This window comes from Hakea prostrata, chromosome 11 (assembly GCF_041222555.1).
Source record: "Hakea prostrata isolate BN-2017 chromosome 11, UWA_Hpros_2, whole genome shotgun sequence".
Classification (NCBI taxonomy): Eukaryota; Viridiplantae; Streptophyta; class Magnoliopsida; order Proteales; family Proteaceae; genus Hakea; species Hakea prostrata.
The window spans coordinates 26,023,889-26,046,023 of record NC_142610.1 but is presented as its reverse complement, the minus strand read 5'-3'; the positions used below and the strand labels follow the sequence as shown (position 1 = coordinate 26,046,023).

The 22,135-nt window shown below is 39.3% G+C and overlaps 1 protein-coding gene across 3 annotated transcripts in view; it reads left to right on the top strand.

Moving 5' to 3' along the window:
• Positions 1-791: 791 nt before the first annotated feature.
• LOC149001182 (DEAD/DEAH box RNA helicase family protein) overlaps positions 792-22,135 on the top strand; it is a 30,239-nt gene continuing 8,895 nt past the window's right edge. For 2 of the 3 annotated variants that reach the window (XM_089139470.1, XM_089139468.1), the window contains exons 1-10: positions 792-1,125; positions 1,857-1,953; positions 3,926-4,008; positions 4,100-4,235; positions 8,371-8,934; positions 9,033-9,145; positions 9,460-9,694; positions 18,054-18,217; positions 19,091-19,172; positions 21,200-21,289. In XM_089139470.1, coding sequence (XP_088995596.1) covers positions 1,915-1,953; positions 3,926-4,008; positions 4,100-4,235; positions 8,371-8,934; positions 9,033-9,145; positions 9,460-9,694; positions 18,054-18,217; positions 19,091-19,172; positions 21,200-21,289 — 1,506 coding nt within the window. In that variant the 5' untranslated portion in view covers positions 792-1,125; positions 1,857-1,914. Of the gene's footprint in view, positions 1,126-1,295; positions 1,440-1,856; positions 1,954-3,925; positions 4,009-4,099; positions 4,236-8,370; positions 8,935-9,032; positions 9,146-9,459; positions 9,695-18,053; positions 18,218-19,090; positions 19,173-21,199; positions 21,290-22,135 lie in introns of all 3 variants that reach the window. The other variant, XM_089139469.1, reaches the window with a different exon arrangement.

Genomic DNA, 22,135 nt, shown 5'->3' with positions numbered 1-22,135 from the left:
CAAAAATTGTATCGATTTGATTCTAGAATTGGACCCAAATCCAAAGCTGTTTCGGTTCTAAATTCGATTTCGGATTAGTCCTAAATATGGTTTAATTTCAATTCATAAAATTCAGTTTATAAAAGGATTTTATTATTATTACTGTATTTTTCAAAGTAATATGCTACAAAAATATAGAAGATTATAGTAAGCTTTCTTCCCGCCTCCAATCCTTCCTGGAATTTATTTACAGAAACAACTTGGATTACCCAAAAAAAAGTGTTTAGTGTTTGCCCTGTTGGACATATGGCTTTAGATATTTGTCATTGTGATACAAAGCTGGAAGCAATCTTATAATGAATTTTAGTAGGTTTGACATTTTTACATAGCTCTCACTTGGGGCCTAGTATAATCCACAAAAGCCGGTAGTGATCCTATGTCCAAGCCGAAGAGAATACAACTATCCAATGTGAGAAATAGAAGAGTAGAGGATATTCAAATTAGGCATAGAAACTACCAAATCACTTGAAAGTGAGCTTGAGACTACTAGATCACTAGAAGATAAATTCTTTCTAAGAATTAATAATAGTAATTTGGCTTCATAAAAAAAAATATAATGAAATGAATCTTCTAAGATTAAACATATAGATTGAAAATTTGACTGAATTAATTAAAATATGGTAATATGGTAATAACTTTTAAAAGAAAAAAAGAAAGAAAAAAAATAAAATCTGGACAATTTATATAAATTTTGTAATCTGGTTTTAGTTCGGACTGAAATGAACTAAAATCTGATAAAAATTGTAATTGATTGTTTTATATCCGATTGAATTTGAAGATGGCACTGTTTTAGATTCCGTATGTTCCACCTTTAGATTCTAAAGATGGATAGACTAGATGAAGGCTAACGTGACTATTTTTGCAGTCCTCACTCCCCTCAGTATCAGACAACTACCTGTTGGTGCCTCCATTTGCCGATAGTGTTCAGCTTCGAGGTTGTGAATGACAGACTTCAACTCGTAACTGATTCTCTTTTCGCATGGTGGCTACGCTTACCGAGTTACTTCTTCTATGCCACCTGAATTTTCTTCCTAACTCGGCGCTAGGGCTTCCCAGTTCCAAGTACAGCCTTTCCTTTATTCGCAGGTAATATTCATTCATTTGCAACCGTTCTCTTGGTCTCCGTACATGAATATTTATTTGCCCAAAGTTTTGACGTTCCATTTAGCTTTTGACATTACCTTTGAGACTCTGTATGAACTACAGGTTTTGGATGGGTGGGTATTTGATAATTTTTGCTGCATTTGATCTTTTAGAGTTTTTAGGCCTTAAGCTTATCAAGGCGCTGCTCTATCCGGAGGCAAGTTATTATCTTTAGTAACTTTCGCACACCACAGCATTGCCAAATTAAGTTTGAAGAGGATTTAATGACCCACTTGAAGAGAAATTGCTGATTATAGGTCTGAGACTTCCCCAATTATGGTATAGATTAGAATTTCATATTGGTTGAAAGAATTCTACTGAATGATAACCAAGATGAATATGTTTGTATATTGCTATTGGTTAGTGTGTCTTGAGAAATTAGGTTGTGTAAAGTCTGGTTATAGTTTCTCTATATTTTGTTGCAAATATAACATGGTCATGGTCTGTTATTCAAACGAGTCATTCCTGCACCATGCATTTGTAAAGTGCCTTGATTTTGTTTTCGTTTATCCTTCGTATCTGAAATGATGATTTTTATCATTATTTTAAGTGTAGGAATAAATCAGCAGTAGCAGTATAGAAACTGTTTAATGTTTTATTTTCTTTTGAGTCATAACCTTTCTTCTTCTTTTATACATTAGCGATCAAATAATAACTGACTGTATAAATTGCAGGTAATATTATTGAGATTTGTCTCATCCAATTCTGTGAGCCAGCTAGACATGCCAACACATGGCACTCGCCACTTTGAAATTGCAACCATGTAGCATGGTATAATAACTTACTTTGTTCCTTTCTCTTTTCTTTTGAATGGAGAGTCTTTTATTCCCATCATTTTCAGCTTAACCGTCTTCTTTTTTTGTGGTTTTAATTTCTTTTTGGAGATGAGTTGTTTTTTCGAGGGAAAATATCTGAGTATTTAAAATTTATAAGTTTAGCCTTTTTAATGAATCCATACATGATATAATCTTGTTCAGTAAGCTGAGATTATTTCATGTTGAACTTCTAATAATGCTTTCTTTGATGAGGCACTCACTGGTGGACTGGTGGTAGTTGAATTTCGGATCAGATTTCTGTTTAATGTGGTACTGTAATTAAAAGATTAAAACAGTACCAGAGTCCATAATCTTTTCTCAGAGAATATGTTTAGATTAAAGGATAGCTAATATATCAAAAAATCAGACAGTGGGATGAACCTGAATCTCAATTAAAACAGCACCATAGTCCATGATCTTTTCTCAGAGAATATGTTTAGATTATAGGATAAGTAAAATATATCAAGAAATCAGATGGTGGGATGAACTTGAAACTCATCAAGTTCAATGTCTGGGGGATCTAACCATTACTGAAAGATAGAGTTTGATCTGGTGGTTAGATCAAAATACATTGGTTAATCCAAGTTCTAATAGTTAAAAGGTAAAACAGTAATTTTGAAGACCAAAGGAGAAATCAGATATAGGATTTGAGTTCTGTTGATTGGTTCTGCATATTGGTAACAGATCATAAAACAGTAACTTGATAATGCATAACTCAATTATCAATTAACTAAAGTAGGTGCAGAATAAGTTGACAGGTCGGAATCTTGTGAAATGTGAATTGAGTTCTTAATATGGTGTTGAATGAGGGGCTCAAACAAGGACCAATCCTGTCAGGAAAATTAGAAAACAGAAGCAAAACAAGTTATTTTTAAATAAAGCTGTGGTGGACTGTTTAGGGTTTTCTATCTCTCTAATAGACATGGGACTTTAAGAGAATAATACGGGAAGAAGAACTAGTGCAAGTGTTGGCTGATTTGGAGTACTCCTAAAATTTAGGAGGTTTTTTAGTCCAAGTAGGACTCTATGGTCAATGGGGGGTTTTAGGTGCGATAATGAGCTGCAAATTGGAGGGAATGTGGGGGATGGTATCTAGAGTTGATCCTCCAAGTAATGGAGGAATCTGATGGCTATATGGGTGCAGATCTAACTTCGAATTTTGTGTGTCTAAGGGAATCCAAAAATTCAAGGAAGGGACATAATCTAGGGTTTTAGTAATCTGATGTGACTGGAAATTGGTGGGGATGCTGTGGTAGTGGAGAGGGGGTGACAGCTTAAAAGATGAGAGTTATCTAATGGTTAGATGGGGCTGGGTAGATAACTCTCAGAAAAGACATCTGGCTTGTATTTACAAGTAAAATCTGCAGAAATATTGCAGGTTTAATGTAGTTCTCCTAAATCTGAAAATAGATCTTGAACAAGAAGGGTGGAGGAAAGGTTGACCTTGGGAGGGTTGGGGATTCTCTGCCTGGCTCCCTGACCTGCTTGAAAAATCTGGACAGCACTTCCCAGTGGCTATTAGTGGAGGTCGTTGGATCCCTGACCTAATGTAGACTTCTCCCAGGTTCCTGACCTGCTTGGTAGTCAATGGTGAGCACAGCCCAGCTTTTCTATGGTTTATGGGATTTCATTAATTTCCACAACTAGTGAGTGGTGATGGTATGTTATGCAAAATTCTTTTTGATCTTTTTGGTACTACACTGACACAGAAATTTACTTCTTTATTAATTCATGGTTACTGATAGAAACTGGATATGGTCATATTTTACTTTTTGTTTTTGTCAAAATGGATTCAGCTGATATTCTTGTTGTTATGTCCTACTATCCTGAGTTGTTATGCTTCAATGTTACAACTATTACACATGTTAATTTAGTTGTTTTGTCATATGTCTCATGTTCCTCACACCTTTGAATGTTATCTTTCCCAGTTTTCTAGTGAGGCACACTTGAAAAGTGCACTTTCCTTAGGAGCAGAGCAAAGATATAGGAATTCTTTTGGCAGAAAGATGAGGTATAATGCTTGACATGTTTCATAAACTTTGTCCTCAAAATGATGCACAAGAGATAAGAACTTGTTTGTAATCTTAAACAATTAACTGCAGGGTTGGCAATTTTCTGTACTCCATGATTTTTAAGTGGTGTTCTCAATCGGGTAACAAGTTTACTGAAAAGCTGTTGGAGGAAGTTAACAGTTGTGGCTCTGCAAGTGTCTCAGATCGTTCAAAGTTTCCTCGTAAGGTAGAATATTGTATTTGTCCTTGCATGGGCACAGTTTGGTGAAACTGCTCTGGTCATTCTCTCTACCTATCAGGCTAGAAATTACACCATTAAGTTCTTATTTGTTAGTTGATGCTGTATGATGGTTTGAAACTTCTTGACCATGCAAATGTTTTATCCTTTCATGAATAATATAACTAACAGTTATCCCACTGATGTAATGTACTTTTGGAAGAATCCCTGTCAAATTGTGGTTGTCGCACATATAAATTTTAAGAACTATGTAACGAACTGCTTTGATTCAATTTATTTATAGTGGTGGCACATTCACATTATACCATCATGAAAAAGATTAATTTTCTATTTGGCATGAATATAACAATCCCGATCATTGTGCTTTTGTGTGCTTTGTTATGTTAAGGTGTTATGTGTCCAATTCAAGATTAAGTAAGCATGCAGGAGAGAGAAAAAAAAAAAAAATACAGAGGGGGGGGGAGAAAGAATCCACATCACATTAATGAAAAATTGGAGGAGGAAATAAATTAATTGGTTCTGTGTCAGAGGGGGATCAGGATGTTGGTTTCAACTTTCAAGGGAGAGTTGGTTTTAAGTACAAACACTAGCCAAGCAAATGTTTTTGGGGGAAAATAGACCTGAGAATCAAGACACTAATATGATAGGATTGAAGACATATTTACGAAAGAAGAAGCCCATTGGGTTAGGCTCATCAAAGGCCTAAAGTGCACTAATCAGCCCAAGGCTCAAAAGACATGCCCAAGTGGGTACAGTTAGCCCACATGTGTTGACAAGTTCATAGTCTAGACCTAGGCCTAGGCTGTTTTTGGAAAGTCAATGAAAGGGGCTGGAGTTTGAAAATAAGAGGCGCATTCCTCATCAAGGAGATCTCCTTTGTCATTAGGTAGTAGCCTCGTAGTGAGTTCTTACTCCTTTTGGACAACCCTTGTGTTGATCAAGGTAGAAACTATAGACTCAATGGCAATAACAGAATTCTCAAATTGTTATTGAGATGGATTGCCATCTCATGTTCTCCCCCTTTTGAAGACCGATTCAATGCCGTGACAAGTCCATTCAGTTTCAGCCCTCACTTCCCATCTAAACTCGTTTCACCTTAAGTCCATCAAATTTGAACTTGATTCCCTGAAAGGTCCCTTTGGCTATTGTTTGAGCTTTCAAATACAGAGCCATCCCTATATGATAGGAGGCACCTGAATCAATGATCTAGGGGCAGTAAGTAATCAAAAGACATGCCCAATGACATTACCTGGCTGACAAGTTTAGTAGTGGGAGGCTAGGATGCTTGTGAAGTTTGAAACTGGGTAAAATGAGCGGATTCCTCATCAGACATCTTCTCTATCTTATCCTCATATCTTATCCTTACATCATGGAGATGAAGAAACTATAGACTCAATGGCAATAACAGAATTCTCAAATTGTTACTGAGATGGATTGCCATCATGTTTAGACCGCAATGGTGACAAGTCTTCATTTAACTGAAACTTTCTAAAGTAGATTAAGTACCTGAAATTGGAGCTTTATAGAGCCATCCCTAGGACTACAGTTTCCACTTGCCACCATTACCTATCCGCTATTGGGTTGATGTTAAGATATAAAAGAATCCAAGAATGAAGTGTCAGATGGGGTAGATTATGAGAATTTTCATGAGAGGTGTGTAGAACTCAGGAAAATGTACCCGAGAGACTGGTTGCCTTATCATCAAGTATTTGAGAATGGACTAAATCAAACTTCTTCTTGGGCCTCCTATAAATCCCATAATGGTGAGCTGCTCTCACTGATTTTCATTTGTTATTTTGTTGCACGTCAGAAGTGGTGGGAAGTAGAGAATTCAACTCCATGGTATAAGAACTCGCACTGAAATCTAGGTAATATCTCAAATTTTTTATATTTTATTTTGATATTCTGAGACAAGATGCTTTAACAGTTAATATCTTGATATCTTGCGAGATCTTGGTATTTCCCTGAATTTTATTGGAATTTTATGTTTCCCACCCAAATCATGCTTTGGTTTCAACCAGCAAAAGCGCTCCAACCTGGTGGATTTTGGACATCGAGTTCTCGAACCATGCCTATCTCATCGTACATCTTGTTGAATTCAGCAAAAGATTGGGTCAAACATCAACGGGCAACCATTTCGATCAGATCTATGAATCTTCGGACATACTATAGGTTCGAGAAAAGTTATTCCTAGAGCTCCTTGATAGTGTTAGTGTGAGTAACCAAGTCAACAATGTTGATCTCCGTAGAATTCAGAAGATGTCCCAAGATTCTTGCATCAATAGTATCCCATGATTGACCTTCAGCAGTTTTTTTTTTTTTTTGGGGGGGGGGGCGGGTGACTCTGTAGATCATATCCAGGTTGAACCGTTGAACCAAGTTGACAATTTTCTTGCGTTGTTATAATTTGAATATCCCCTCTAGTTTTGTCAGTAATACAATTCTGACAGGAGAGAACATCCATCACCACATTCCTTGATGGTTCAGACATTATTCATGAGCCAAGATACAGAGTTAAGTTGCATTGAGAAATAGAGGCTGGAAATTCTTTATTTTTGCAAAATTTCTATTCCAAGAAACCCAGGAACAATATTGACTTCTCTAGAGAGCCTTGACAAAATTTGATTCTGATATCCAATAAAAAATAAGATTCATTGTCTTCAGCAAACTTAAAAAATGGATCTTAAAAACTCACAAAAATCAATAAAATCGTTCTCCCTGACAGCTTCTGCCAATATCTACTTGTAATGTTTTAGCTAGAATCTTCACTCCATATTTACCAAACATGATAATGAGATATAGTTCTTAATTTGGAACATGAACTAGTCTCTATCCAGAACACGGGACAACATAGGGTGCTGCACCCCTTCAAATGAAAGATGAGAAGCTACAAAATCTTATACTAATGTGAACACCTCAATATCGATGGGGACCTTAAGGAAAGAGAAGAAGATTGGTGAAGATAGTTGGCTCTGATATCATGTGAGAAATAAGAGAGGAAAAAAATAGAGGGAGTTGCAATCTTGTGAATACTGTTAACAACACTGTTCATGTGAAATGTGCTGTTGACCTCCTTAATTGGTGACTTGTAACAGCTTTAATTGGCTCTTAAGGACATTTGTTGACAACTTTGTGATTGAACACAGCTAATCAGAAGGCGAAGGCCTTGTGATTTGTAAACTGTAGCCAGGATTGGCAGTTGTCTTTTTAGAGGCCATGGTTGGCTAATGCTTCAGCCTGTTGGCTAGTTTAAGGAAGAGTAGATGATGACTTGATCCAATATAAGGGTGATTTTCAATTGTATGATTGAGGTCTGTTTTGCTTCTGATTTTTGTGTATGGCTCATCCAATGAACAGGCTAATAGTGATCTGTATGTAGAGCTTGTAAAACTGTCCATTTTAAAATTTGGATTTCAATACTAAGGAACCTTCTCAACCCATTTGGGAAAAAAAGGACAAAAAGTTGGTACTGGATGTGGATGTGCTCATATAATGTCGTACAGACATCAATTTCATAAATCATAGGTCATGATGTTCACAGCACTGTTCCCATGAACAGTTTCATAAACAGTGTGCACGTGAATAGTGTTCACAACACAAGTACCGTTCATGTCAATTGAAACTCATGAACAATAAGTTCCTTACTTGTGTTATTTTCCTTTTGACCCCTTTACTTGTTCCCCAAGTGTTCTACAGCAGTCATAGATCTCTTGCTAATCTATTTTTTCTTATATTCAGTTTAGGTAGCTTAGATTCTTAAGTTGTACTGGACTTTATCATGAATATATTGCTACTATGAGGGGGAGAGTTGTATTGCTTCCTGCGCAACTCTCCCACCTCCATCTTCTCTTCATCTACCTCTCATCTTCTCCTTCTTGTGTATTTGGTTTCTCTGGTTTGCAACTTGTCACAATGAGTATTAAATATCTTAGTCATTCTGATTTTTTTTGGAAAAATGTTGATATTGTACTTGCTTATTAATGAAATATGATGGTTATCTTTTTTCCAAGTTTTTAAATGAGCCCATTCTGCTGCAAGCAGCCAAACACACATGTAGAGTGTTGCTTTTCTTTTTGAGTATGATACATTCAACGTCTTTTTCCTAATTTTCTATTCTTTTTAGGTTTCTGTCTTGATGGGGCATAAAAATTTCCACGACTTCATTGAAAATGAAAGAACTCAAGGAGAATTTGGTCTAGAGCCAAAAGATGCAATGGGTGAATTTGATGCTTCATTAGCCAGTAAAAGATTTCCATCCATCACTTTGGGTAGTTCTTCGGTAATTGAATTATATGATGGGACCACTGGTCAAATGGGAAGAGTTGATCTATTATCAGTGGAAAGCTGTGGTGGATTCCTCCCGAGTTATTTGGAAGACAAATGGAGCAAAGATGACATGATAACACAATCGTGGTCTTCATTAGATCTTTCAGTTTCAAATGGGAACTCATCATCATTAGATGATGGAAATTCTGACATGTTGGCTTTGCATCCTCAATCCATTGCTTTGGAGGACGATGGATATTCAGATTCTAAAGTTATGGTGGATGAATCTTCAAATCATATGGGGCTTGAAACACAACAAAATGGAGCATCTGTAGAGTTGATTCTTGATAAGCCCATCGGTTGTCTACCTGGTTTAAGCAGAAAGCTTTGCCGTCAGCTTGAAAAGCATGGTATTCATACGGTGGGTGTATAATTAAAATTATGTGACATGTGATGTGATGAATTAAATTATCATATAAAGCCTTTTCATCTCATTTCTGTTTCCTGTTTTATTTATAGACACGGAAATTGCTACACCTGTTTCCTCGAACATATGCTGATCTACAGAATCCTCAAGGAGAGATCAATGATGGGAATTATTTGATCTTTTTTGGAAAGGTATTATCTTCTAGGTAAGGTTGATATGTCTCCTGCCTCTCCTGTACACACACATGCAAAATGATATTGTTGGTCCCACCTTCCTCCTGGTGGTCATCTGAAAAGTTCAAAGATTTTGGTAAAGGAGCTGTATATCTAGTTCCAGATTGGCATTCAAATGTCCACATGACTTGCTTGGCATGGTTTGCATGCAAAATGACTAGTGATTACTTGTTTACTTCATCTTATATGGTAGCTTTAGTTTATGTATTCCTAAAAGAGGTTTTTTGTTATTCTAATGAATCAACATATAGGTTGAATTTTAATTGGTATCTTTTCCCCCATGCAGAGGAATCAAAGCTGGTGCTGCTTTCTCTTTCCTTGAGGTTGTTGTGGTTTGTGAGATTGCAACTAATGAAGTAAGTGCTGAACCTAATAGTGATGATCTTATTGGAGAGGGAAAGAAGAAGGTCTATCTGCATTTAAAGAAATTCTTCAAAGGTGCCCGTTTTACAAATCAATATTTTCTAAATATTGTTCAGTCAAAGCACCAAGAAGGAGATCTTGTATGCGTCAGTGGTAAGGTGGGTAAGTTTTCCTTCTTTTCTGCCTAGGCTGTGGTAATCATTGCAGGAAAAAACTATTTTTCCAGCTTTCAATAGTGCTGAGTTTATGCTTCTGTGGAAACCCCTGTAACATAAAATCTATTAGATTTATTATAGTTCATGTGAGCAGTTTCTTCTTCTAGTTGATACTGTGTAGAATTATTGACTGAGTTGGTGAATATTTTACTATCTTATTGATAACATTTAGGGAAAGGAGCAGCCTTGCCTTGACTTCAGGCTACAACATCAAAACAGTCACTCAACAAAAATTGCTGGGGTAAAGGCTGCGTAGGAAAATTGCCCCCCGGACTCTGTTTGTGTGGAAGCCTTTTGCCCTGGGTTTGCCCCTTTTTATTGATAATGTTTAGGGAATGCCAAAGTCAAGTCATTAAGAGGTCTGTTGAACTTGACTGGGTCTGTCAGGTATGATAAATCCTTGAAGAAAAAGCTTTGTTATAGGGGTTACCATAGGGTGCATGGCAGTTTTGGGTGTCGTCTAGATAGGTTTCCATGAGTCTTTCTATCACTGCCTAATTCTGAACTTGGAGAAATTGAAACTGAAGTACCAAGCTTAAAGCCTTTAATCATGTCTGAACCTCCTTTACTGTAGAGTACTGGTCAGATTGGAATAAACCAGCAGATTGTTACAAACTAGCATGACTTCCTTCATGGGTTTGTAATTCTTCACCTATGCTAGTGTCGCCCATTGATGTGAACAAGGGTTCATGATGTAGGGGAAACCCTATAAACTAGGGGACCTACAAATTGGGCTACTAGACTCTTAGAATGAGACACCTATCATTGACAGGTAATAAAAGAACTTGGATTCTGATTAAGCATGCATATAAGACAATTAAAGCAGAGAAAGAAGCACAATAAGTCCTAACTAATGAGCACAACTAAACAAGAATCAATAGAGAAACAAGGGGATGGGGATATTGACACCATAACACTAAATTGAAAGCAAGAATATTAAGAAACCTTAAAGAAAATTAAAGTTGTCCTAGTCAATATCAGATTTCTAACAAAGAATTCAACAATTAACAATGAAAATGAAACCTTGGAAGTTCTGTTTTAAAGAAACTACTGCAAAAAGGAAGAAATATAAAACAAGAAATAATTAAGAAAAGATTTAATAAAATTACCTGTTGGTTCTGGCTGCAAACAGGGTTTGGAAAATTCCAAGGAACATAAATAATAGAAAGTTAAAGAATTTTTGGGCAATGATGAAACACCAGAAGGGACAATTGGGTTAGAAAGGAGAAATACAGCAAGGTTGCTGTACAAGAAGTGAGAATAGAGAAGGAGAAAAAGAGAAGAAGATAGAAAGAAAGGGTATGGCAGATAAAAGAAGAATTTCTAACAGACAGAATAGAAGAGAAAAAAGGAGAAAAGAAAGAAGAAAGAAATTTGAGAGAAGAATAGAAAGAGACAATAGAAAGAAAGAAGAGAGAAGATAGCAACTAGAGAAGAAAAGAAAAGGAGAGAAACCTAATTCACATAAGAGGGAAAGTAGGGGTAGAGAAGAGAACTTACCTGAGAGAGTGAGGATTCACACCAAGGGAGATTTGCATGAGAGAGAAAGAAAGTTTTTTTTTTTTTTTCATACATTCATGCTGCCCAAAAATGAGTCCCATACAAGAGTTAAATAAAAGAATTGATCCCTCATAACCTTACATGTTTAATTCCCAAAATAACCCCAACTTAAGTAGCAAATATAACCCAAACCCAAACTAATCCAAAATTGGGCCAAAATACACTCTAGGCCCAGCCCACAAAGACTCAAACCTAAAATTAAAAAAATTTAATAGAAAATTACTACCCAACCCACTAAAACTAAGAAAAATAACATGATAAACTGCCTATGAGCAGTGCTTCTCATCAAACCATGAGACCCTAGCAATCCGATAACCTCCGAACTCGTTGTCCATCTACATAGATGCTGTTGTGGGATGATCTCTACGCCGGTTTTATTGGTAAACTTGGAACTTCCCACTGATGTCCTCATCAGTTCACCCCTTGGTGGAAACTTTGGAGTGGGCCCCAAGTCCACTCCAAAGTGGCTCACCTAGGGCTGATCGAACCCTCCTAGAAGGGTATCTTGGTTAATTCCAGCCCTAAATATTTGCTGGAGTTAATTTTCAGAATTTTATTTCTGTATGTTCAGGAGTCTTGATTAACTTAGAAATCTTGTTTTGGTTTAGAGTTGAGTTCTTTAGTCCTTAGTAGTCTTCTTTAAAGAAGGACTTTTACAAGAAGAGTTTCTTTCCCTTATGTTGGAGTCTTAGTGTCTTAGGAGGAATCTATTTTCAAGAAGATTCCAATAGCTATTTAGTTAAAATTAAAGTCTTTTAAGTGTGACTGAGATTAATTCTAAGGGAGAACTATAAAGGATTCCCAATTAGATTGGAGTCTTTAGTAGGCTATAAATAAGCCTTAGCACCCGTTTGATAACCCACCGAAAAACAGTTTATGGTATTTCTTGCTTCGAGAAGCAGAAAAATCAGCTGAAAACCGTTTTGTTTCACATGTTTTTGCAACATAAATTGAAATTTATGAAAATTTTGCTTTGACAAAAACTTTCGACACAATAACTATTTGTTGTCACGTCTGTTTCTTGAAGCAAAAATTGGGTGCGGGTTGAGCTTAAGTGAAACAGTTTTAGAAAGGGTTTTTTATGGAATTTGACACTCTAAACATAATATCAAGAGTCTATATTCGACAAGGCCTCCCAAGACGATTGCGTTTGAAGAGTGAAGAGAGTCCCCTGCTTTCAGCAGTCCTAGTGATTCGCATTAGCAAATTTGAAGCATGAAGAGTCCTTCTCGTTAAGGTTATTAGAATTAGATTTAGAGAGTCAAGAGTCATAATACATCTAGGTTAGAGTTACATTACGCTAGGTTTCTTTTGAAGAGTCCTACTCAAGTAGGCTGATTTTGTTAATTAATTCGATAGGAATGTAATTGCTATAAATAGGGGGAGGATGAGTGAAGGATATGAGAGAAGTTTATGTGAGAGCCATTGCTCTTGGGTAGCCGTAGGAATCACCTACTGCTGGTAGATTATATTGTTTCTTATTCAACTTTTATTCAAAGTCTCGCTTTTCTTCTTGAGTTATTCCACCTTGTTAAGTAACCTCATTCGTACCTAACAAATTGGCATCGAGCCATCGATTCTAGGGGATGGTCGAGGTCGAATGGGCGGGGTGAGGTTGGAAAGTATCGTGAAAGAGATTCAAGGTCAAGTGGGACTCCTAGCACAAACTGAGGAAGGCCATGCGGTTTGGTGATTAGGTTCATGTTATCGAGGAAAATCAGCAGGTGCATACCTTAATGCCGGAGGTGACTAGAACCGATGGAGTTCCGACATCCAAGCGCTACGATCGAACCGAGAACCAGAGACTTCCTTCCTAGACATCTTGAGATGCCAATTTTCACGGGGGAAGATCCGATGGATGGATCGCACGAGCTGAAGGTACTTTGATCTCGTACAAACTCCGATGAAGAGAAACTCGTAACCGCAACCCTTTGTTTTGAAGGTGCAAGCTGATGGATACGCTTCCGAGCTCGCAGCAGCCTTGTCATCATGGAGACTTGAAGAATCATGATCTATCGATTTAACTCAAGCACACCTGAAGACTCCCGGCATTGATTAATCCAGCGCTCGTTGGGTTTGGATTACGCGCAGCCGCGGTGTGGGTGGTTGGGGGTGTTTTTCCTGGTTTTGAGGTGGGCTGAAGTTCGATTATTTGGGCTCACCAATTTGGGCCAAATTGGACCTGGCCCGCCGTGGAGGACTGGAGTGGGGAAATAAGAAACCTCTTTTGGCCCAACCCCACTCAATCAGCCCAAAATCTAACCTCACGTGTTATTAACTTCAGCCCACCCAACACCAATATTAAAGGAACCAATACGGTTCAGGGACCGATGACCAAGCTTTAACGGTTCGGTCGCCAAACCAAATAAGTGAACCCGCGTCTTCCTCTTCACAATCTCGACCCGCAACTACAGCGACGGGAGCTCGACGCTCCGTTGGTTATCCCAGAAGAAATCAAAGATAAAATGGACAAAGGGTATGTTTCGTGTGACGCCCATACTCCAAAGGCCATCGATGCCCTCTCAAGCAACTAAGGTTGTCTATTACTCCACGACGATGATAGTCCGTGGTTGCGCAGCGGAGGAGTGATCAATGATGACGATATGGAGCCGTGCTTGAGACGGAACTCGCATACCTCTTTGGTGGGGATCGATTCACCACACACACCGAAACTAACGGGACAAATAAATGGCTATGAAGTCATCATTCGATCGATTGTGGAGCAACGCACAATTTCGTCGCTCAAGAGTTGGTGGAGCCGTTGGGATTGGAAATCCGTAAAACAAAATTTCAGGTTGCTTTGGGCGATGGGACGATTAGCAAAGGTACGGGGATTTGTCGATAGATTCCGATTCAGCTAGGCGTGAGGTCTTTGTGCAAAATTTTTACCCTTTCAATTTGGGTAGCATTGATATAATCTTGGGCGTAGAATGGCTGCAGACACTAGGGGAAGTACGCAGAATTGGCGCTTGAGAACCATGAGCTTTGAGTGGCGGACGACCCGTGAAACTAAATGGGGATCCAACCTTGCTGCGATTAGAAACAACATTGAAGAGTGTGCTACATGGTTCAGCAGTGGTGATGGATACTGCTACAACCTCAAGATCCCGTCGGAGACGATATGAGGTACAAGAGAGTACAGCAGTTGTCACATTTATTAACCGACTTTGCTCAATTATTTGCTGAACCAACCGAACTCCCGCCAAGAAGGAAGCAAGACCACCAGATACGGTTAGCCGAGAGGAGTAACCCACCTAATATTCGACCCTATCGTTACCCACATTCTCAAAAGAACGAGGTCGAAAGATTGGTACAGAAATGTTAACGCAGGATTGGTACGACCTAGTGTGAGTCCTTACTCCACCAGATCGTTGGTTCGGAAGAAGGATGGCGGATGGCGTTTCGCGTGGACTATCGTGCCCCGAATAAACTCACAGCTCCCGACAAGTTTCCCATTCCCGCAATTGACGAACCGTTGGATGAGCTAGGCGGAGCCACGTTGTTTACCAAGCTTGATTTGAAAGCAGATACCACCAAATTAGAATGACGGAAGGTGATGAAGAAAAGACGGCTTTTCTACACATAATGGGCATTACGAGTTCCCGGTGATGCCGTTTGGGCTCTCGAATGCTCCAGCCACATTTCAATCACTAATGCATGAGGTATTTCGAGAACACTTCAAAATTTATTTTGGTGTTCTTTGACGATATTTTTGGTGTATAGCAAGACCATGGAGGAACATGTGGCCCATTTGCGAACCACCTTTATACTTCTCACACATAGCACCACCTTGTAGTCAACCGAAAATGCATGTTTGGGGTTGCTACATTGGAGTATTTAGGACATATCATATCTAAAGACGGAGTCACGGCGGACCCACGGAAGATTAAGTGCATGGTGGAGTGGCCCCAACCTCGCCAATCTTAAAGCCTTGCGAGGGTTTTTAGGATTAACCGGTATTACCCAGATTCGTCCAAATTATGGTAAAATTGCCGCTCCACTCACAAACTTATTGAAGAAAGATGCATTTCGTGGGGTAACGAGGCAACGACCTTTATGCCCTCAAGACGCCATGACAACTGCCCAAATTGGTGACGCCATTTCCGAGAGTTTTTGGTAGAGCTGATGCTTCGTTTTGGTCGGGTTTTGATGCAGGGCCATCCCATTGCCTACCGAGCCAAGTGTTGTCCCTCGCGCACAAACCAAGTCCTGTCTGAGAAGAACTAATGGCATAGTACTTGCCATTCAAAATGGCGTCATTACTTGATGGGGAGACATTTCAAAGTACGAACGGATCGTAAGTCTAAATATTTGCTGAACAGCCATTGTGGCTACCGATCAACAAAAGTGGTCTTAAACTTTTGGGATTTGATTTTGAGATATTGTATCGTCCGTACAAACAAGCCGCCGATGCTCTCTCCGGTCGCAGGATGATAAGCTTTATTTGATGACAACGACTTGCGAAGTGAGGGACTAGATACCGTACACCCCGACCGCTACTAAGATCGTTCAGCCTTGTCAGGGATCCCAGACTACCCCAGCTACCGCTTCAAAAGGGCACCTTACTCTATAAGAATCGGTTAGTCATCCCCGATGGGTCACCATTAATTCCCAAATTACTTTCGAGTATCATTCTACCCCATTCGGTGGCATTCGTGTTTTTGAGACTTACAGCTTCACTGTTATCCGGTAGATGAGGCTCTGTCCTCGAATTTGTGGCTAGTTGTGATGCTTGTCCCAAATATCGCCATGAAACCCCTGGACTCCTTCAACCACTACCAATTCCAGATCGCATTTGGGAAGACATTAGCATGGATTTTATTGGTGGGTTACCCTGACTAAGAGTGGAGATACCGTGCTTGTTGTAGTTGCCCTATCCAAGTACGCGCATTTCATCGCTCTTTCACACCCTTATTCCGCCAAGGATGTGGCTATCTCTGCTCCAGGAGGTTATCCGCTGCTGGGTTCCCTCACCATCGTCTCCGTCGAGATCGTGTCTTCCTTAGTAATTTTTGGATGGAGCTTTTTAAATTAGCGTACCAACCTCAAGTTCAGCAAGCCCTACCATCCTCAAACGGATGGTCAAACGGGTGGTAAATCGCAGCCTTGAAATTTACCTACGATGTTTTTGCGCTCGCCAACCGAGGACTGGATTAATTGTTACCGTCCTTTGGTTCATACGACGTTTCATTCAGCCACAAAATGACTCCCTTTCGTTGTGTTGGACAACCCCCTCTCTTCGTGTTGGGAGGATGGTCGATCTAGTGGATGAGGTTGATGTGTTCCTCCGCCAATCAGTGTTGGAGGATCTCAAACAAATCTCGGTGGCCCAGATAGGATGTCTTCCCGATTCGCGTGGAGTGCATTATCGTGGGGATGTTTTTCTTAGCTACAACCTTATCCTCCCTCCCAACCCCATAGAAACTCCCATCTCTTCCTCCTCTTACCACCTCCCTTCGTCTCTTTCCATATTCACGGATCCACCCTGTTTCCGTTTCCTGTCCCCGCCATTGCCCCCCTTCCAACTTGTTTGCTGCTTGCCTCCACCCGCCTTGCTCACATTCGTTTCTCTACTCATTCTGTTTTGATTCATAGGACTCCCCTTTGAAATACTTGGAATCTTATGCTGAAATACTCCCACTTTCTGTTTTCACCTTGGGACAGTACTTTTGGGGGAGTATTGATAAGCCCCGATATCAAGAGTCTATATTCCAAGGAAAGCACTCCCAGGAAACGATTGCTTTGAGGTGGGGTCCTTCGTTTTCCGGTCCTAGTGCATTCGCCCTTTGAGCAAAGAGTCCTTCCGTTAGGTTTTAATTAGATTTAGGAGTCAGTCATATCATCTAGTTGGTTCTTCTTTTTCTTTGGTCCTACCGTAGGCTTTTTTTTTTTCGTTCGGGGGGGGGTGGTGTTTTTTGTGAGAGCCATTGCTCTTGGGTAGCCGTGGAATCACCACCGTAGATTATATTGTTTCTTATTCAACTTTTTTCAAAGTCTCTTTTCTTTAGTTATTCCACCTTGTAAGGAACCTCATTATTTTATTTTATTTTATTAGAAGGGGAGGGGGGGGGGGGGGGGGGGGGGGGGGGGGGGGGGGGGCGGGGGGGGGCGATGTTGCTCCCCCCCCCCCCCCCCCCCCCCCCCCCCCCCCCCCCCCCCCCCCCCCCCCCCCCAAAAAAAAAAAAAAAGCCCCCCCCAAAGCACCCCCCCCCCCCCCCCCCCCCCCCCCCCCCCCCCCCCCCAAAAAAAAAAAAATTTTCCAAAAATTTTGCGCCCCCCCTAATTTTAGGGAAACCATCCTAGGAACCCTGATCCTACAATTGGGCTTCCATCACCCATGTTCCATTTACCATTCCAATTAAAATTGAGCTTAATTGCCGAGGGAGAGGAAAGTTTCTATTCATGCATACTATCTCCAAATTCCGATGTGCTTGAGCCACTGTCCTCCTTCATCTAATTACATTGAAGGTTTCTTTAAAGCAAGCATATAAGATGAAGTGAAGCATATAAAATGGATTGGACAGATGTACTGTCCTTCTCAATTATGGACTTTTTTTGATATTTTTTTTTGGGGTACAATATTTTTTTTCCATACAATTTTCTTTTCCCTGTCTGCGAATTCTCCAAGCATGACATGCAATTTATATTACAAATAACTGAACAGATATAAATTCACTGGTCTATATCAGGATGTTGTCTCCCATACTTGTGACAATAATTGCTTAGTTTCTTTGTAATCTAGGTCAAGACAATGCCCAGGAAAGATCATTATGAAATGAGAGAGTATAACATTGATGTACTTGAAGATGAGAAGAAACCAGACAACCATGGAGACGTGAGCCCATATCCTCTGTACCCCTCTAAAGGAGGCATGAATCCGGCCCTTTTGAGGGACATTATTTCAAGGTTTGTACTGTGCAACAAATTTTATGTTGGAATACCCTTCCTTTTTGTATATCAGAAGATCTCATCAACATATTTGTCATTTTATGAGGATGTGAAACTTTTTCTGTATCAATATAAGATAAAAGGGATGAACCCAGAATGCTGGATAAAGCATTGCATAACCCTATGTAAGCACCAAAAATTTGTCCCCGTGTCACTGTTTCTGGGTGCTGAAATCATGTTTGTTTATACTGGATAAAAATCATTTCTGTAAACCCTCCCCCCCCCCCCCCCGCAAAAAAAAAAAGGGGGGGGGACTTTTGAGTTTTTAGGGTTTCAAAATAGGAGGTTATGTTTTGATAGGAAAAAAGACATGAATGCCCATCTGCCTTTCAAGAGAAGCATTTTTTTCTCTTGGGTGAGAAACATCAATTTGTTGTTTCCAAAGTGGCCTCAAGACTATGCCAAAGTCCCTGTTTGTTTCAAAAATGAAAAAACAAAAAAAACAAAAGAATCAGACTGGATTACACATACATGATTTGGACTGTTTCTGTTCCAAAAAAGCAGAAAAACACAAGAAACTAGAAACGGGGTCTAATTTCATTTTTCCCCCTTCTTTCTTCTTCTTCTTTACATGTTCTTGTTTCCTACCTTTTCCATTGGTTTTGCAGCTTGACCTGTGAAGATCTAAGGTGCCCCTTTTTGTGTATATACTTTTTCATAGTGATACTAATGAGGACAAGTTAACTACTTTGTGCCTCTAACTATATCTGTCTTCAGAACTGAAATGATTTGCATTGGTCCTTGAATTTTATGTGATACTTTTGCTTTCTCCTGACATTGCCTAACAAATTGGTCCATTGTGTCTCTCTCACTCTCTCTTTCTTACATCAGAGCCTTACAGTCCCTCTCCACCGACATTGATCCTATGCCGAAAGATATTTGTGAGGAATTTGGTTTATTAACTCTACATCATGTGAGTTTATTTCCTTTAAGTTTCTGTGAGTATATGTACAGCTGTCGTACTTGATTTTCTTTATGTTTTCTGCTAACTCTTACATAAGAAAGTTCACTTTTTTGTTGAGCAGTGCATGATATAATTTTTCTGTTTACTCTTGCAATGTTGATTCTGCTTGACGAGGTTTATTTAAGATCCATAATGTCATCAATCAAAAGTGAACTATTTTGCAATAAATCAAATGAGAATTTTTTTTTCTTTCATTCAAATGGTACTACTTGAGGCAAAATGATTGACTCATGAAGTGCCTTCTGTCAAATTATTGCTGATATGTTTCTCCAAATTCAATTCTCTACATAGCTTAGTAACTTGGGTTCAACTTGGTGACTGAGCCAAGCAGGTGCAGTCCCCAAGCTCCTGGAGTTGAGTCTACGCATAAACTCCTTGTCCATATGCTCAGTTGAGTTAATTCAGTTATTTGGCCCCAGTCTACTCTGTAAAATTCTGAGTTGAACTAATAATTTAAAAGAAAAATAGTTGATGTTAGTAGTTGAACACTAACTTGTAGGCAAGTGATTGAATTCAAGAATGAAAATGGTTTAACATGTCACTGTTTGTGGCACACTGTTCATGTGAGCAGTGGTAATGTTCACATGAAAGTGGTGTGGACCCCCCCCCCCCATGTGGACTGCTGGAGTGGTGGTCACTTCGATGGAAATATTATTGTCGTTCCCTGCACCCAGGTAAAAGTGTAGGGGTAGCCCTTAGTGGCTGACTCTGTGACAACGGTGTGGTCTATGGGTTTATTATAAAAAAAGTTTGTGGTGGTTCTCTGGGGTCGAACTGGACAACTTGGACTGCATAACTGATCTTGCGAAACCATTTCCCTAACCAAATGCGTAAAGCGTAAACAATCACATAGGATGAAGTATACTAAATAAGATTCAAATCAAATCATAAATCATCTAAATCTAGTGGTATGCCAATGCATGACACCAAAAAGTAAAGTTGATCGTTGATTTTTAGTTTAATCCATGCTTTGAAAAGAGTGGAGAGTCTAAACATAGATTTTCAAATGTACGTGTCCAGTTAATGGATGAAAACATCTACTGCACCAAAGGGGCATATTGCATATCCCCAAATTCAAAGCACAATCAGCACAAAGATGGCATCAGATTCTGCATCTCTTTAACACAAAGGGGTGAGCTCACTAGAGTCCTGCAAAATAGCTAATGAAATATAATGGAAAATAATAAACATGGTGAAATAATAATGATACAAACAATTTGAGTGCAAAATAAAACAGAGCATGCGAGTGAGTCGTTATGGAAACTAAAGACATGTTGAGTCTTTTAGATTCTAAATAAGTCCGATGCATGTGACTGTAGCATGCACAAGATTGAGGCAAAAGACTCAGTTGATTGAATGGTTGTGATCACAAACTTTGGGGGAAACATTCCTGAAGTTGGGGGGGATTATCTCATGAACTTAAGACAAGGATTTGTCTTGCATCATTGGTACTGGTGTTCCTGAGCTTTTGGGGAACCTACCTTATGAACTTCAGGCAAGGTGTTGGATGTGTCCTCATCTAGTATGTGAACCCCTATTGGAAAGGATTAGTCACATTGGGTTAGTGCATATGCATACACAAATCCCATGCCAATTATACATGCATGCGTTCACTCATTTACTAGTTACTGAATCATTTTGATTACAATTGCATTTCTTTTTCAGTTTCTTCTACATGATCCTTGCATGGTTTCATCCAAGACATGTACCTGATCAAGAATTTTTTTCGGTTGTGGTTGCCTTTGGTTGGTGGCTCCTTTTTCCTCCTCTTTTTCTGGTCATTGCCACTATTGGCAGGACCTTGTACTTGGCTCCTGTTGTTCACTCCCTCCCCCCCCACCCCCACCCTCCCCCTTTTTCTTTTTTTCCCCTTCCTTTTGGTAATGAAATTATTTATTCATCCTAAAAAAATGCTGTTCATCACTATTGACATGTTACACTTGGGGGGCTAAATCTCTTGCTTATTGTTGCTGTAGGCGTACAAGGGGATCCATCATCCAAAGGATTTGAAAGAAGCTGATTTAGCTCGCAGACGGCTAATATTTGATGACTTTTTTTATCTTCAGGTAATCTTCAATATGCAATTTATTGATGTGTTTCTTCTTTGTGTTCTTGGTTATTAGGCATCTCCTCTTATTACTTGTCCTCCCAGTCCCCCTCAACCCCAAAAGAAGGAGAAAAAGGTTATTCTATATTCGAAAAACCTAAGCTAACTAGCTAAGTGATGTAGCCTCGAATAAAGGTGTTGTGAACCGGGTTGACCCCCCCTTGGCCAAAACCCTGAAGTGGGCCCATCTAGGCTTGACCGAACCCTAAAGAGGGTATTTTGGTCAAAACCAGCCCTAAAAAATTGCTTGTTTTTATTTTCAGAATTTTCTCTTTTATTTTCTGAAGAGTTTCAGTCAGTTAGGAAGTCCCGTTCGAGTTGAATAGGTTCCTTCAGTCTTTAGTTCCTTTTAATTCCAGCACATGTCAATCAGTGTCTTTAGTTAAATAGAATTTAGCATGTGTCAATTAGAGTCTTTTGTTAATTAGGATTTTATTTCAGCATGGGTCAATTGTAGTCCATTAAATCTTTTATTATTTATTTGGTCAGTTGTGATTCAATGAAATGGGATCCTAATCTATAGACTTAGGTTTAGAGTCTTTTAGTAGACTATAAATAGCCTATTCTTCCTTTGTGAGTTTCTTAAGTTTGATTATTTGAACAAGAATATTGAAATTGAGAACCGTGGTTCCTGTGTGAGGGGGCCATGGCAAATTTTAAGTAAAGCTTTCTTCTTCAATGATCAGCAACTTTGTCTAGCATCTTTTTTTCAGAAAATTCCAGCAAATATTCACAAGTTCCAAGCAAGTACAGCAAGCCCTAACCCATTCCCCTCTCTCTCTCTCCATCGCAGTTGATTCCCTTT